This window comes from Sapajus apella, unplaced genomic scaffold (genome assembly GCF_009761245.1).
Source record: "Sapajus apella isolate SASKATOON/1434 unplaced genomic scaffold, GSC_monkey_1.0 scaffold41, whole genome shotgun sequence".
Taxonomy (NCBI): domain Eukaryota; kingdom Metazoa; phylum Chordata; class Mammalia; order Primates; family Cebidae; genus Sapajus; species Sapajus apella.
Genome location: NW_022436981.1, coordinates 6,152,071 through 6,168,267, shown reverse-complemented (window position 1 = coordinate 6,168,267; position 16,197 = coordinate 6,152,071). Strand labels below are relative to the sequence as shown.

The 16,197-nt window shown below is 37.1% G+C and overlaps 1 protein-coding gene and 1 long non-coding RNA gene across 3 annotated transcripts in view; one reads left to right on the top strand and one right to left on the bottom strand.

Annotated features, from left to right (window-relative positions):
* Positions 1 to 3,753: 3,753 nt before the first annotated feature.
* Positions 3,754 to 16,055, bottom strand: LOC116565803. The gene is made up of 3 exons (XR_004275593.1): positions 15,968 to 16,055; positions 15,490 to 15,633; positions 3,754 to 4,156 (listed from the first exon to the last, which is right to left on the bottom strand). It is a non-coding gene; the product is annotated as an uncharacterized LOC116565803 (long non-coding RNA).
* PTCHD4 (patched domain containing 4) overlaps positions 15,991 to 16,197 on the top strand; it is a 187,959-nt gene continuing 187,752 nt past the window's right edge. Inside the window, exon 1 of one of the 2 annotated variants that reach the window (XM_032299642.1) lies at positions 15,991 to 16,128. In XM_032299642.1, the coding sequence (XP_032155533.1) occupies positions 16,124 to 16,128 (5 nt within the window). In that variant the 5' untranslated portion in view covers positions 15,991 to 16,123. The remainder of the gene's footprint in view (positions 16,129 to 16,197) is intronic. The other variant, XM_032299639.1, reaches the window with a different exon arrangement.

The following is a 16,197-nucleotide window of genomic DNA, read 5'->3' as shown; positions in this document are numbered from 1 at the left end:
TCATGACAGAATTTCTTCACAAAAATAAAAAGCAAAAATGAGGCTGCAACTAAATTTCTCAGCAGCTCACTTTTCAGCCAAGCAAGGAAATCCTTTTGCTGATGTTGACTTATAAAATCATGAGTGATTACAGCAACTAAAGAAATGTAGCCAGAGAAAGTAATTAGGACCATCAACTTTCTGGCAAGCACAGTTTCTTAAAGAATTGAAAACACTGTGAGTAATATCAATAGTCAGCTAAAAATAAAAACAGCAAATGATCTTGAGAGGTTTTTCTTGGCTTTTGATGATCAACTCATGTTATCAACACTAGTCAGTAGTTGCTTATTAGAGAAGTCAACGGCAAGTTTGAAGTGACTGGAAAATTAACTTCTATCAATACGGTTATACATGAGAATGTTCTCAAAAAGCCAAGAAAACACTAATTAAATACTACCTGAAGTGGAATCTGCTAAGATGTGTTATAACTGATGGTGATAAAAATATGTTTGAAGCAGAAAATAACTTAATTTTTATAAATTTACAAAGCTTCTGGTAAGGTATTTAAAGCCCTTGCCATGCCTCGTATTATTCATCAGCAGGTACTTTGCAGAAAGTATTTGAATCCGTGTATGTTATTGAACCATAGCATCAACAGTAAATTTCCTTCACTCTGGCAGACTTAAGCATTGGGTGATTTTGAAGTCAGGGCCCAGACTAAATTTATTTTTGAATGAGAAGTACTCTCAATCACTATTATAAAACACTGAGCAGTTTTGAAATTAGATTTTCCTATAGAATTAAAAGCGTTTCTTAATGAACATTAAGAAAAGCCAAATAGTGCTTATATGTGAAATGTACACAAAAGCTGACATTGTTTGAATCACAAATAACATCAAATGGTCTATATGCATTGTGCTGCCAAACATTAGAACAATTAAGTAGGTATCTACTCTAATGCAAATTGGTAGTGAGTGAAACTATAGTTCTGAGCTAAAATACAGTTAGAGCAGCATTTTTTCTGACTATTATGAAAGTGCCAAGGAATTTTCATATTTCCAAATCCATTTAACTGCAACTGGGGAGCTTCCACCTAACATTCAATTGGAAGTGATTAATCTACAATATAATCACACGCTAAAAGTCAAATGTCAGGAGAAGTATCCAGTAGAATACAGAGATTCCTTCTACTTAAGATAAAAATATATCCAATCAAATTACATGCTTGTAGATTGTTATCAGTATTTGGCAGTACCTGTGCTAAAGACATTTCATAGATGATATACACAAAATTTCCTTCCAGATCAACATTAAGAGATTAATATTTGCAATCAGTTTTGAGAGTTGAGAACTAAATCTGAACCCCATCATAGAAGCTTTTTTCCTTTAATCACGGCTATAGCAAATTACCACAAACTTAGTGGCTTACAACTCCCATGTATTATCTCACAGATATGTAGGTCAAAAGTCTGAATACATTATCACTCAACTGAGTCCTCTGTTTAGAGTCTCTTGAGACCAAAATTGAGGTATTAACACAACTGTCTTTCTTTCTGGAGACTCTGGGGACAATTCTACTTCTAAACTTAATCAGATTTCAAACAAATTCAATTTCTTGTGGTTGTATAACTGAGGCCTCTGTTTCCTTGCTGACTGTCAGTCAGGGGCTATTCTTTGCTCCTAGATACTCCAGACACATGCTTTCCATGTGGCCCCTCCACCGCTGGCATGCTTCTAACTTCTCATTTTGCTATATGTCTCTGACTTCAGCCTCTGAAAGTTCTCTGCTTCAAAGTGCCCACCTGAATAATTCTGACAAATCTTCCATTTTAACCCCTATAATCCTAATTATATCTGCAATGTGAAAAATACTGTGCAAACGTGTCAGTAATTATACTGCTTTTTCCCCCCTGGGAAACTATGTGTATGCTCATATTTAGTAACAGTTTTATTTTAAATGGTGTTTATTCAGCATTATTTTAAAAGGCAGAAATATGGAGCCAAGCCAAACATGTACCAATAAGAGGATGGTTAAATAAATTAGAGTAAATCTATTCTGCACTCAATTATATTATAATAAATATAAATAATTCTTTTGTATCACCATTGGTTATATACATTTTAATGTTTTTAATAATGTCAATTTCTTACATTTTAAGGAGAATCATAGTTATTTTTATAAATCTAATTGACTTAATTTTGTGGGAACATAAAGGAAGTGATTAAAAACCTTTGGTCTAAAGTAGTTAATCCTGAAATCAAGCTCAGTGAATGTTGTGTAGAGATATGGAGAAATCCTCAAAAAGAAAGAGCTAAAGAAAATGGCAGGGATTGCCCCTCGGGAGTATAGCTGAAAGTAGAAAGACATGGATCAAGGAGTCTTACTTTTAATCACAGGGCATACGTGCTATTTGAATTATTTGACAAAAGTATAAAAATATGGGATTATGCATTTGTGTGTGTGGTTTAGTCTGTTTAAGAAATATGTGACAGAGGCTGTCCTATCATCAGGAAATCATTCCATTTCACAGAACAGAAAAGACTGAAGAATTGAGAGTAGAACTAATTACTAAGGTTGCTTCCTTTGACCAAACAGGTCAGAGTTTGAATGAAAGAAACATGGAGTGAATGAATTTTTATAAGACCTAAGAAGAATATTTCATAAGCCACATTTTTCCTTTTGATTCTTCCTGTTCTGATGTCTTCCTTCTACATTCATTTCCTGACTCCTGAACTCTGATGGCTACAGAAAGTTCTCCCTTCCTGCCTATAAAAGAGAAATTATTAAGACAAGCTGTTTTTTTCTATGGCAAATTTGACATAGACATTGGAATATTTCCCCTGAATTCATGAATAGGCAAGGTAGGAGAAAGTCAAGAAATGCAATTACTCATAAAAAGGACATATCCAAAATAGGCCAAGAACACAGAAAATTTTTCCACTCTGCAACCTGAATATCATAATAAATAGGGGCTTTGGGTGGGCAGGTCTGATTTTAAATTTCAGTAATTCCCAAACCCTGAACCTCAGTTCTAGCATCTGTAATAATGGATAACAATTTCTATGCCACAGGTTTCATTAGTAATGAATTAAACAATAAATAAAAAGTAATTAACCTACTATTTAGCATACAGTAAACATTCAACATAGCTGTTTCTCTGCTATCATAAATTTCTCTCTCACAACTATATTCTTCTTCATGTCTACAGTCATATAAATAATATTAAAACATATCTGTACATATTTATAGTTATTCAATATAGGTAAAATAATTTCACTCTCAAGCAATTATGTACTTCTTTTGGTGGTAGATAAGCATTTTGAAGGCAAGAAACAGATTTAATAATTCTTTTATAACTTTATATAAGATGCATGCTAATTCTATTAATATATTTGAATAAATGTATTTGGTATTTCACTTAATGAGAGGCATGAGCTCTTATCATCCCACTTTACAGATGAGGAGACTAAAGTATAGAGTGGTTAATAAACTGACCAAGGTAACACCACTAGAAGGTGGCAGAAGATAGATTTGAGGGATTTGAACCTAGATTTGTCTGTATCCAGAGTCCATATATCTACCATGCTGTATTGCCTTCACTCCTAAAACACAGCAGAAATGTCAGATTCATGCTTATTTTTAAAGTGAATTCCAGAAGTATGCTACCTGCTTTTAATGTACACATCCACGTTTAATCTGTCACCAAATTATATCTATTTTCACTTGTATGTAACTCTCAAATTCTTTCATTTCTCATCATCCTTGCCCTATTACCTTCATCCAGGCTGTCCTTGTCCTTGGCTCAAATAACTGCGTTAGCCTCTTAAAAGGTCACTAAGCCTTCATTATTGCAGTCTTCATTCCTTTTCAACACTGTTGCGGAGATATACTATATCCTAAAACTCAAGTCTGTTCTTGGAACACTTCAGTGACTCCACATTGCAATGAAGAAGCTCCAACTCTTCAATCCCACCCAATCCCAGCACTCTCCAATTCTAGTACGGTGTGCTCCATGAAAGTAGCAACCCTCTCCAGCTTCCATAGGAGGGTTTTGTACATTTTGGTTATTCAGTAAACCTTTGGTGACGGCATTGAATAAACATCGTTTCCATTCCTGTTTATATTCCTGCACTTGCCCATACCTTTACTTCAGCTATCATGAACTTTGTTTAGATACTGAAAATCACCAAGAAGAGAAAAAGGTATCAGAAACATACAATGCTAAAACCAAGAAAGGTCAGCCCCAGACAATCCATTAATACCAGGAGAGCTGAGGCTAGTGACAGAACAGCTAGGATGGCCAAACAAAGACGTACTTGGGAATAAAAGGAAAATGTGCACAAGGCAAACAGGAGTTGAGGCCCACATCATCAGCCACAAGGATTAAACCTCAAGAATGAAGTTAGTCTGTTGTGTCCTATCTTTAGTGACATTTATATTTCTTTTATCTTCCATAGTTCTCATCTATACTTCTCTTACATTGGGAAAGCTGTAGAATAAATCAAGTAGCTATTAAGTGATTATGTGTCAGGCATTTTGCTAGACATTAGGGTACAAGTCTAGAGAGCATTAGGCATTCCCCCCAGGAAGGCGACAGTCTATGTAGGAAGTAGACATGGATTATCTCAATACGATAGAATAAAGACTATACTAAATTTTTTTTGCTGCTGAGCAAAGAAGGGGCACTTTGCCAAAGATAAGTTCTCACAGGGAGAGATTTCATCACAGTTTCTATAAATGTCTATTGATTTTGCCTATGTCAACAAGATAACTAAACCCGCAAACAGTCTGCATGTTTTCTGGAGACGTGTCAGTATATATGTGTGGCATGTTAACAGTCATATAAAACATTTTTTTTTTATTTGGATATTTACTTCTTTGGTTTACAATGCCTTTTTTTTTTTTTTTTTGGCTAAAATGCTGAATACTTGCCAAAGTCATAGTAGAATTCTTCACTTTGTTTGACAGGCTGAAGACCAAATTTGTGAGTGTCAAACATAGTCTGAGTTTGTTGTCTAATGTCATTTCACTTATGTTTTCTGAAGAAATTTGTTTTTCTCCAGCAAGAAATCTCTATTTTAAACAGTCATCTGCCGATTCTGCTATCCCAGCAGTTAGGCTTTTCTGTTTCTTTCCTCTCAATTTCTACATCATTCTGAAGGGAAAAAAAAATCATAAGGGGCAGGAATTCAAATCATATAAGAGCAACTAGTTCTCTCCTATAATAATCCCAAATTGACTATAAATTCTACCCAAATCTCTTCACCAATATACCATAATATTGAATGGGAAGTTGTTCAGAACTCACAGTTGCAACTCCTAGGAACAGTGGTATATCGAGGGTTGCAAAGGAGGTGGAGACGTGAAAGCACCCCACCCCAGGTATAGGCAGTAATAGCATTGGCTGTAGGGAATTTAAAGAAATAATAAAACAGACTAAACACAGGTCTGCTTTTTATTGTCAGAATGTATTTCATTCTAAACAAGCTCAGTGGTTAAATACTCCTCCCTCCTGGATTGGAACACTCTGTCTGTGCCAAACCCTCCCTACAAAGTTCCCTTCTCACCGCCTATGTCTCTTTCTCCTTTACCCTGCTTGCCAAAGGACACTGTTACCAGAACTCCAGAATATTGTGCTCTTCTACTGCTGTTTTCTTTATAGTGATATGAATGTTGATATCTGATAATGCAAGGATAAATACAGAGCCCCATTAAGTGGCGAAATCCCAGTTGCTTCCTCGTTAGATACCAATTTACTGGTGAGTGTGATGTTCACTTTTGCTCAAGAAAAGGCTTCATCAAACTTTTTAATTTGTCAAACTCTGATGAGAGAACTGCCTTGTCAGGAAACAGGATTCATTTTCATGGTTAGGACTATGCAAGGTAATTAATGAGAAACTCATCCTTAATAAGCAGCTTTCTCTCTGGGTACAGTAACACCACCAAAACCTCAGTTTGGTAGCCAGCAACCCAATTTTAATATAAGCACACACTTTTAGGAAAATAATGTAATTTCATAACAAACATTAAGAGAGACATATATTCTGGTTCATCTAGAAGAAAGAGATACATTGATAGAGTACTTTGAAATGGGCCGTCTTAAAAACATTTCAGAAAAAAAGAGTTTCTGCTGGGAGAAAAGTAAACAAGGAAGAAGAAAATGAAAAAAGAAAAGAATAAAAAGCTGTAGAAAGTCCGTCAGTTATGTTATAGATTAAAACTTATCAACTTGTATTACTATTGGATTTAAGAAAAAAAAAAATCTAAAAGTGCTTTTTAAAAATGTGTTCTGGCTGGGTGCCGTGGCTCACGCCTGTAATCCCAACACTTTGGGAGGCCGAGGAGGGTGGATCACGAGGTCAAGAGATCGAGACCATCCTGGTCAACATGGTGAAACCCCGTCTCTACTAAAAATACAAAACATTAGCTGGGCATGGTGGTGCGTGCCTGTAATCCCAGCTACTCAGGAGGCTGAGGCAGGAGAATTGCTTGAACCCAGGAGGCGGAGGTTGCGGTGAGCCGAGATCGCACCATTGCACTCCAGCCTGGGTAACAAGAGTGAAACTCCGTCTCAAAAAAAAAAAAAAAAAATAGGGTCTAGTTTAAAAAAAAAAATGTGTTCTACTTCTTCCCAACTTAGGAAAAATATTTACTTCAATAATTAAAAATTGAATGTGCACAAAGCAGCATGTCATCTTTGTGCATTGATCCAATAAGATTCTACACTATACTATAATTTGGCAGGCAGTAATCTTCAGTCCAGCTATTCCTCTGTGGTCACAATATTCCAAGTATTTTTCCAGCTTCTATCTTTTTCTAGACCAATACCTTGTGTTCTTGAGTGGTGGGCCACTCCCAATCCTCAATAACTCTGTGTTTAATATTGTGCAAATACATGAATCACCAGGGAAGACAGACTGAGACTTGAGTAGGGAATCAGAGCTGCTCTTTGTTAAGATGTGTCAAGCCTAGCAAAGGAATCCCAGGAAATTAAAGTCTAGAACATCATAAAATCACAGCTGGAGAAAAGTTAATCATCACCTAGCTCAGTTCTATTACAGGTACACCCCACGTTATTGTACTTTATTTTATTGTGCTTCACAGATGTTGTGTTTTTTCCTACAAACCTTCAATTTGTAGGAACCCTGTGTTAAACAAGATTATTGGTGTCGTTTTTCCAACAGCATGTACTCACTTTGAGTCTAGATGTCACACTTTAAACTTTTAAATTAATATTATGTCTGTTATGGTCATCTGTGATCAGTGGTCTTTGATGTTGCTATTGTAATTGTTTTGGGGTGCCATGAACTGCACCCTACAAGATTGCAAACTTAAATTACTGTGTGTGTTCTGAATGCTCTACCACCCAGAGGCTCCTTCATTTCTCTCTCTCTCTCTCTTTCTCTCTCTCTCTCTCTCTTTCTCTCTCATCAAGTCTGCCTATTCCCCTGAGATACAACAATACTGAAATTAGGCTAGTTAATAACCTAAATGGCCTCTAAGTATTCAAGTGAAAGGAAGAGTGGAACATTTCTCACTTTAAATCAAAAGCTAAAAATGATTAAGCTTAGTGTGGAAGGCATGTCAACAGTTGAGTCAGGCTGGAAGCTAGGCTGAGAGAAGTGAAGATGCTTCAGGAAAATATCTTGAAACTATCAGAGGTTGTTTCATGAGGTTTAAGAAGCCATCTCCATGAAAATGCAAAGTGAAGCAGCAAGTATTAATAAAAAAGCTGTAGTTAAGTCATCCAAGTATCTGGCTAAGGTAATAAATGCAAGTGGAAACACTAAAAAACAAATTTTCAGTGTAGACAAAGCAGTTTTATACTAGAAGAATAAACCATATAAGACTTTCATAGCCAGAGAGGAGTCAAGGGGTCCTGCTTTGAAGCTTCAGAGGACAGGCTGATGTTCTTGTTAGGAGCAGATATGTCTGATGGCACACTGATCATTCCCAAAATTCTAGAGCCCTTAAGAATTATCTAAATCTACTACACCTGTGCTAAATAAATGATGCAACAAAGCCTGGATAATAGCACATCTGTTTACAGTATACTTCACAGAACATTTTAAGCCAGGTGTTGAGACCTATGGCTTAGAAAAGGAGTCCTTTCAAAATGTTACTACTCAGTTGTTAAGGCAGGCTGAATATGGCCTGAGAAGGACTCCATATTTCTATATTTGAGTCTTTGTGGATGAACTATAACCTAGCTTAATAGACAAAATTGAAAACCTAACTTAATAATATGCACCCATAACTATAGCTGAGTGCTGGCCAATCCCAGTGGCCATACTTCAACCACTGATAGGCTGCTGCGTGTTAAAACTGCATTCAAATAAGGCAAATGCAGAGCTGCAACCGATCTCACTGTTTCTGTACCTCACTTCTGATTCCTGTATGTCACTTTATCTTTTTTCTTTACAAATTTGTTCTGAGCATGAGGCATCCCTGGAGTCTCTGTGAATCTGCCATGATTCTGGGGGCTGCCCATTCGTGAATCATTCATTGGTCAATTAAACTCCTTTCAATTTAATTTGGATCAAGTTTATCACACTGAAAATGCACCTGGTTATCCAAGAGCTCTGATGGAGTCGTACAAGAAGATGATAGTTGTTTTCATGCCTCCTAATACAACATCCATTCTTCAGCCCAGGAATCAAGGAGTAATTCTGACCCTCAAGTCTAATTATTTAAGAAATACATCCTGTAAGTCTCTAGCTGCCATAGATAGTGATTCCTCTGATGAATCTGGGCAAAGTAAACTGAAAACCTTCTGAAAAGAATTCACTATTCTGGATCCCTTAGAACATTTATGATTTATGGGAGGAGGGCAAAATATCATCATCAAGAGGAATTTGGAAGAAGTGATTCCAACCCTTACAGATGACACTGAGGAATTTAAGACTTCAGTGGATGAAGCAACAGTAGATGTGGTAAAAATAGCAAAAGAATTAGAATTAGAAGTGAAGCCTGAAGATGGGACTGAATTGCTGCAATCTCAAAATAAAATTTTAGTGGACGAAGAGTTGTTTTATATAGATGGGCAAAAAAAGTGGTTTATTGAGATGGTATCTACTGGTGAAAATGCTGTGAATATAGTTGAAGTGACAACAAAAGATTTAGAACATTATATAAATTTAGCTGATAAAGTAGCACAGGTTTTGAGAGGATTGACTCCAATTTTGAAAAAAGTTCCACAGTGGGTATAATGTGATCAAACAACATTGCATGGTACAGAGAAATCTTTCATGAAAGGAAAAGCCAAGGGCAGTGGCAAACATCACTGTTGTCTTATTTTAAGAAATTTCCACAACCACTGTAACTTCAGCAACAACCACCCTGAGCAGTCAGCAGCCATCAACATCATGACAAGACCTTCTACTGGTGAACTTGCTGAAATCTTAAATGATCATTAGCATTTTCAGCAATAAAGGATTTCTTAATTAAGCTAAGTACATTTTTAAATGTAATACTATTGACACATAATAGACTGTGGTACAGTGTAAAGATAATTTTTACATGCACTGGGAAACCAAAAAATTTGTGTGACTTGCTTTATTACAACAGCTGCTTTATTGTGATGGTCTGGAAATGAACCTGTAATTTTTCAGAGATACAAAATATAAACGTTTTATATTTAAAATGTTTTAGTTTGTACATATAAATCTAAGGTTTATTGACATAGAATGATTTGACTAAGGTAATATAGTGGTTAAGCAGTTAAGTGGTTAAATTAACTAGCACAAAAAGAGAAAGAAAACAAGCACTTGATTGTCTGAAATCTTTTCCAGAAGTTTAATTACTTTCCACCATAAAAAAAAACTACTTTTGAAGAAAATTCCATACTTATGATTCACTTATAAATGGGACAAAATTGTCTACAGTCTTTTCTTTTTAATTTTTAAACATATAGTTGGATATTTTACCATTAGAAGAAGAATGATGTTTATCATAGGTTTTAAGCAAACACATGCAACAACGTGGCAATAAGAATGAACCTATGAGTCATCTTTGATGTACACTCTTAAATAAGGTGAATTTTAGGTTATCAATTAATGCAAATCCTATCTAAGCTTTTTATCACTTTAAGAAAACATGTTTGCATTGGACTCCTTAAATCACTGACTTTTATCTCATAAAGATATAATGAATAGAGATAATAGATTTTCCAGGTGATAATATATATGTTTATATCCTATTTAAATAAAGATAATTTTTTAAAATATCAGATATCATTGGACTTTCTTACTGTACCATTATGAAGCTTTTTAACATAAATGAATTAAAAATCAGTAAGACAATTCATTTGCCAGATTATAGTTCTATTTTCCATTTAGAAAGCAGTCTCCGGAAGCAAATTTTCTTCATATTAAAGTTAGTGTTAGCTACCCAAGACCCAAACATACCATCTTATCATGGTTCTTCCTAAAGAAACCATTTTAAAACAAAACAAAAAAGCAAAATAAACCCTGCATAAGCTCCCCCATGACAATGTGCTCAGAGAGGAGGCTGGCCCCATTCCCAGCACCAGTGTGAGTCCAGATTGGCCTCAGCCAATTACCACATTATCATTCCTCTCACCAGTGATTGATTTAGACATGGGCATGGGAAATGAGACTTAAGAGGAAATCTGCTGGAGGCCTTCTGGGAAAAGCTTCCTTACTTTTGCAAGACACAACTGCTGAGGCAGCGTCTTCTGGGAATCTTGTCTGTCTGTGTGTGTTGCCTGTGGAGCACGCATGATCACAGAGCTCAAGCTCTGGGCATGGGCAAGGCCAGAGGAAAAGAACCTGGACTCTTAATGACACTCTTGAATCTCTAAATTAACAAGCTTTATAACTCCTGTTCTTGTGGACATCTTGTTATGTGAGATAAGAAATGTTCTTATTCAAACCAGTTACAGCTGGAGACATCCAAAATGCCAAAGACCAAAACTGCCTCTAAAACATGAAACGTTATCTCTCGGATACGCCCTTCTGCATACAAGAGGCCTGAGCCAAGCGATGAGGCTAATCCCTGGCAAACTCCTTAAAACTATCACAGAGGAAGGTCAAAGAGCATTTCCTTAAAACCCACAAGCCAGCACTGCTTGAGATGGCAGTGGCAGAACAAGTCTGATGTAAAATGACAAAAGGAGGTCAGATGATAGTCTTCAGCTCAGAAACAGGACTGAAGGTAAACAGGGCAAGAGAATCCAGAAAGAGGGTGAGAGAATTTGCTGCCTGATCATCAAGCTCATCTGCTCTTCTCCTAGGCGCACAGTTAAACTGCATTTTTCAGCCTCCCTGGAGGTTAAGTGTAAATCGGAGAGAGGCATGAAAAAGTGATGTTTTTCATACATTTCGGAAGAAGCCATAAAAACCTCCCAGGTTGCTAACTATAGGCTCTTTTCCTATTTGCAACTCGTAGACTAGGAAATGACCTCAAGGTCTTTGAAGTCAATGGTGGAAGGTGGATGAATGACTTTGTGGATGAATCCAGGCCTGAGCTTGACTCCTTTCCTGGATGACCAGAAATATCCACAAGGGACTGCCAACCTTGAACAAGATAAAAACTTTGTTTTATTCTACTGAGCTTTGGAGGCTTAGCACGTTTGAATAGTTAGAATTCGTAATATTACAGCAGTATACTACGGCAAACTTACCAAGGTTTTGTGAATACCGATGAGTGAATTGAACAAGTAAATAAATGTAATATATAATTATAAATAAACAGGACCAGATAATTAGGTGTCTTTTGTAAAACACTTAGGAAGTAAAGTATGGAGTTGGCCTAGAACTCAGGTATTCCATGTCCAAGTCCTGGTTTCTCTGGCGTCCCATCCTGCAAAAGTACAAGCTAATAAGTCCCAACTTGATTCTAAGTCTTGAAAACTCATACTGACCAAGATATGTCAGAAAATATGAATTCTGTTTGAACTAAACAGAACCAATTAATGTGTTGTTACTAATTGGTCCGTAAATGCACTGCTTTCAGCTTTATATTAAGCCCCATTTTAAATCAGATTCGCAATAACTACCATGTAACTGATATCCACTGACATTTTAGTGAAAATTAACCTTCTATGGGCTAATCTGGAATATTGCTAACATTTCCTTCTTTTTAGCATATAACCTATCTTACTAATGAATCCCTAATAGTATTTGGCATTGACTTTTTACAGTATAAAAATTGAGCAATCATGCTTTTCTTCCTTATCTTAAAAAATTTTCCTTATAAAAATTAATATATTTTTATTACAGAAAAACAATCTTTAAATCATTGATAGAACCAGACTTTTTATTGTTGAAATGGGAGGTTGCAGGAAAACAAGGGAAAGGGGCTACAATAATCTATGTAGCAATAGATTAGAGCTGGAGTCATCAATATAAACTCCTAGTTAGCTTAATATAGATACAGGTAGTTATGTAAAAATCATTACAGGTACACAACACACACATATATAGATAAGTATACATCCATGTAACTTCCTTGCTTTGTCAGAGATTAGAAGCAATGATACCTCCATAAGAGCCATCATATCTAGCACACAGATCTTTGTTTGCAGTACCATTCTCGGATAAAACAAGCAAAGGCTGCTTGGAGAAGTGGCTGATTCTAGGACTGGTATAGATCAGATACACAAGATGAGCCTGCAGCATTATGTAGTACCAGGAAGTAGTAATATTTCTGGAAAAGAAAAAAAATATCCTGCAATAATGGAATATCAAAGGGACCCAGGAGGCAATTGAAAGAGCTCCTTTCAGTGGCCAAAACTGGAACAATTTAAACAAGAAAGTAGTTTCCAATTATATCTCAAAGTAAAAAAGAAACATCCAGAAATATCCATGAGTCCATAGCAATATAAATAAAAGACTGGCTGGATGAATAAATGAATAAATAGGGAAGATAGACAAATATCTTGTGCCCAAGATTTCCAAATTACATAGATTCCAATCTTAAGGAGGAAGGAGATACAGCCTAACTCTCCACTCCTTAAGTGTAAGCGGCATTTTGTGACTTCTGTCCAAAAAACGCAGTATGGAGGTTAGTAAAAGGCTAACTTTACAGTGGGGAAACCTGAAAATGCTACTGCAGTTGAGTGCTCAAGGTTCACATCAACAGTGATAAGTCACTTTGATACAATGCACCCTTGATATGATGTGATGAAAATGGCACTTTACCTCTGGGTTCTTCCTCCCCAAAATCTCCTAGCCCCAGTCAAATCATGATAAGAACATCAGAAAATTCCCAATTGAGGAACATTCCACTAAATATCTGACCAATACTTCTGAAAACTGTCAAACTCATCAAAAAAGAGGAAAGTCTGAGCAACTGTCATAGCCAAAAGGGTCTTAAAGAGACAAGACAACTAAAAGCAATGTAGTATCCAGGATATTAATATTGTATTAATGTTGGTTCATTAATTATAAAAATTTACCAAACTAATGTAATATGTTAATAACAGGGGAAACTGGGTGTAGGTTATAAGGAAACTTTCTACACTCTCTGCCAATTTTCTTTCATCTAAAGCTATTCTATAATTAATGAATACATTATTTTACAAATTCACCCACATTTCCAATATCTAGCAATAAACAGAAACATTCTAATGTATCCTTCATCTTTTTTCCATGTGTATATTTTTTATTTTTTAAAATGGTTTCATATTGTACATAATTCTTCAGTTAACATTCAGTGAATGTATTTCCATGCCATTATAAGTCTACAATATGATTTATATTTATGTCAGAGTAGTTCTTCTCAGGTATATCCCATACATTATTTAGTCAATTATACATTGGCATTTTTATTCTTCCCTAATTCTATTAAATGTATTGAAGAAGGAAGTGTAGGAAATGAAGAGAGTAAGATAAAAGACAGTAATACTGACATATTTGTTTGTTGTGAGAAGAGAGTAGACTGCCTGATGCTACCAAGAGAAATATAATGGGCTGAGAAGCAAGACAGCCAGACACCAGTGTCAGCTTCAGAGAACTCTGAGGGTGGCCTTGAAGTCACTTAATCTCTCCCATTTCTAGTGTCCTTATTTATAAAATGGACTTGATAAGTTATGCAACAATGTCCGTTTCTAAACTCTATTATTGAATATTTTGCAAAAAGGCTGTTAAAAAATGTCATGCAGAGGATATAACCGAGTATATTTAATGTAATAAAGAAGGTATAGAAAATGGATGATAGATACATTTCCTCTACTGTATAGCCAAAAATTTCCCATCATGTGGCACTAATGGAATATATTATATAAAGTGATATAAAGATCTTACAGTTGAATGCAAAAGTGACTCTTTCCACTGAAGGAGAAGAAAGACTAGTCTATGAATGTAGCAAAGAGATTGAGTTTGACTGAATACAAGAAAAGGCAGTCTAACAATAGAATAGGCTTCCTAGAAAAAATTTGTGAATTCGGGAATGCTGTAGCATGGGCCAGATGGAGAACTACCTGAGATAATATAGAAGCTATTCCTGTCATCAGTAGAAATTCAAACAGAATGGCCGCCAAGGTCACTTTCAATTTAAAAAGGGTGGAATTTTTATTTAATCTCATATATGATACTTTCTTTTAGACACTTGTCCTTAAGCATCGTTGCTGTTTCTGAGCTCTTTGCTGTCTCATTGGTCTCTTAACTGAAGAACCAATTGCAATAGAGAAAAATAAAAGGTATCTATTAGGACAAAGAGTCCTTAGCTTGTTTGTATGCATAGATAGGTCCCTTTCTAAGTGTCTAACGAAGAATGGGCACTTTCACTGTTATCAAGAAAGTGTGCACGGAACATCTCTTGAAACGCAATCTTTTCTATGAAGTCATTCCAAAAAGAACAGAAACTTTGGAAAGCAAATCTCCAGTTCACAATCACACTTTAGAGTTTGTCCTCGAAATTTCTTCATACCCTTTCCAGAACATGAACTTGCAAAAATGCCAACACATAATACACACACACACACACACACACACACACACACACACATTAATATTAAAGTTTTCGAAGTTAATCTGATCTGAAGCTAAGAATTCCTCACCTTCACACTTCTGGATGCTGAAGGAGGAATTGTATCTGGTGGGAGTTTTCTTTCTTATAAGGTGAAGGAGATTCACTGTTTTCTACAAGTAACTCCAGTGGATTTCCCTCTACCCACTCAACTCTCTTTTTTAAATTTTTTTCAGGCAGAACTACCTGGTGTGTGTCTAGAAGTGGCTGTTTCTGGAATTCCACTCACAGGGGAAAATTAGCCTAAACTAGATAGCTTGAAACAGTCCTCATGGGTGGGGAGTGGAAGGGGACATTGGGAAAAGGGGGCTGAAATCAGCTTTAAGAACTTTCTGTCCTTTAACCTCAAAAATACAGAAAGTGAATGCAACATTTTATGAGAAACCTCATACTGCGTGTAGATCTTCACTTTCAACACACGCACATGCACATGCACACGCACACAGGCTACTGCTGTTGGAAAATGCCTCTTCTCCAGCCACCAGAGCAAGGAAGCAATCCAGGCAGTCCCAACGCACCAGGGATAGATGGGGTCTCCGCAGCCCTCAGCTGCAGCGGGCTGGTCTGTGGAATCACAGCAAGAAAGGTGTTGCGAGGAAATCCCTTGCATGCTGTGTGGTGTGTTAAAAATGCAGCATCATCCTCTCTGCTCCTTTTCTTCACTGAAAAGCAGAATTCGAGGGCACGGGGAAACTGGAGGGGCGAGAAGCCTGCCTCCTGGAGCCCTGGAGCCTTCTCGCTCCTCTCCCCACTCCTTCTCGGGCTCTAATTGCCCCTGCTCCAATGGGCCAGCAGCACCTTCATCATTTCCTCTTCCATTCACTCCAGCTGGGAGGGAAGAGGGAACACAAAAGTCTAAAAATAACTGACAGCATCTTTAAAAAAAAAGGAAAAAGCTTATCTGCCCCCCCCCAAACACCCCCAACGTGCTCCCGCCCTTTCTCCCTCCTTTCCTCCCAGCCCCCCTCCCTTATGGGGCACATGTCTGCTTCTTACAACACCGAGGCACATGGTTCCAGTTAGGCACCGAACCCCACCAGGACAGAGAGGAAATCCACATCTGTGGGACGCTCCGCACGGAACCACCTCCAGCGAGGGAGGCCAGGGGACTGCAGCACCGAGATGAAGGGCTAGACCGAGGGAACGCTGCTCATGCGGTGAGAGCCAGCGCGGGAGGCGGCGAGGGCGCGGGGAGGCCAGGGAAGGGGTGGGCCCCGCGGCGCCCC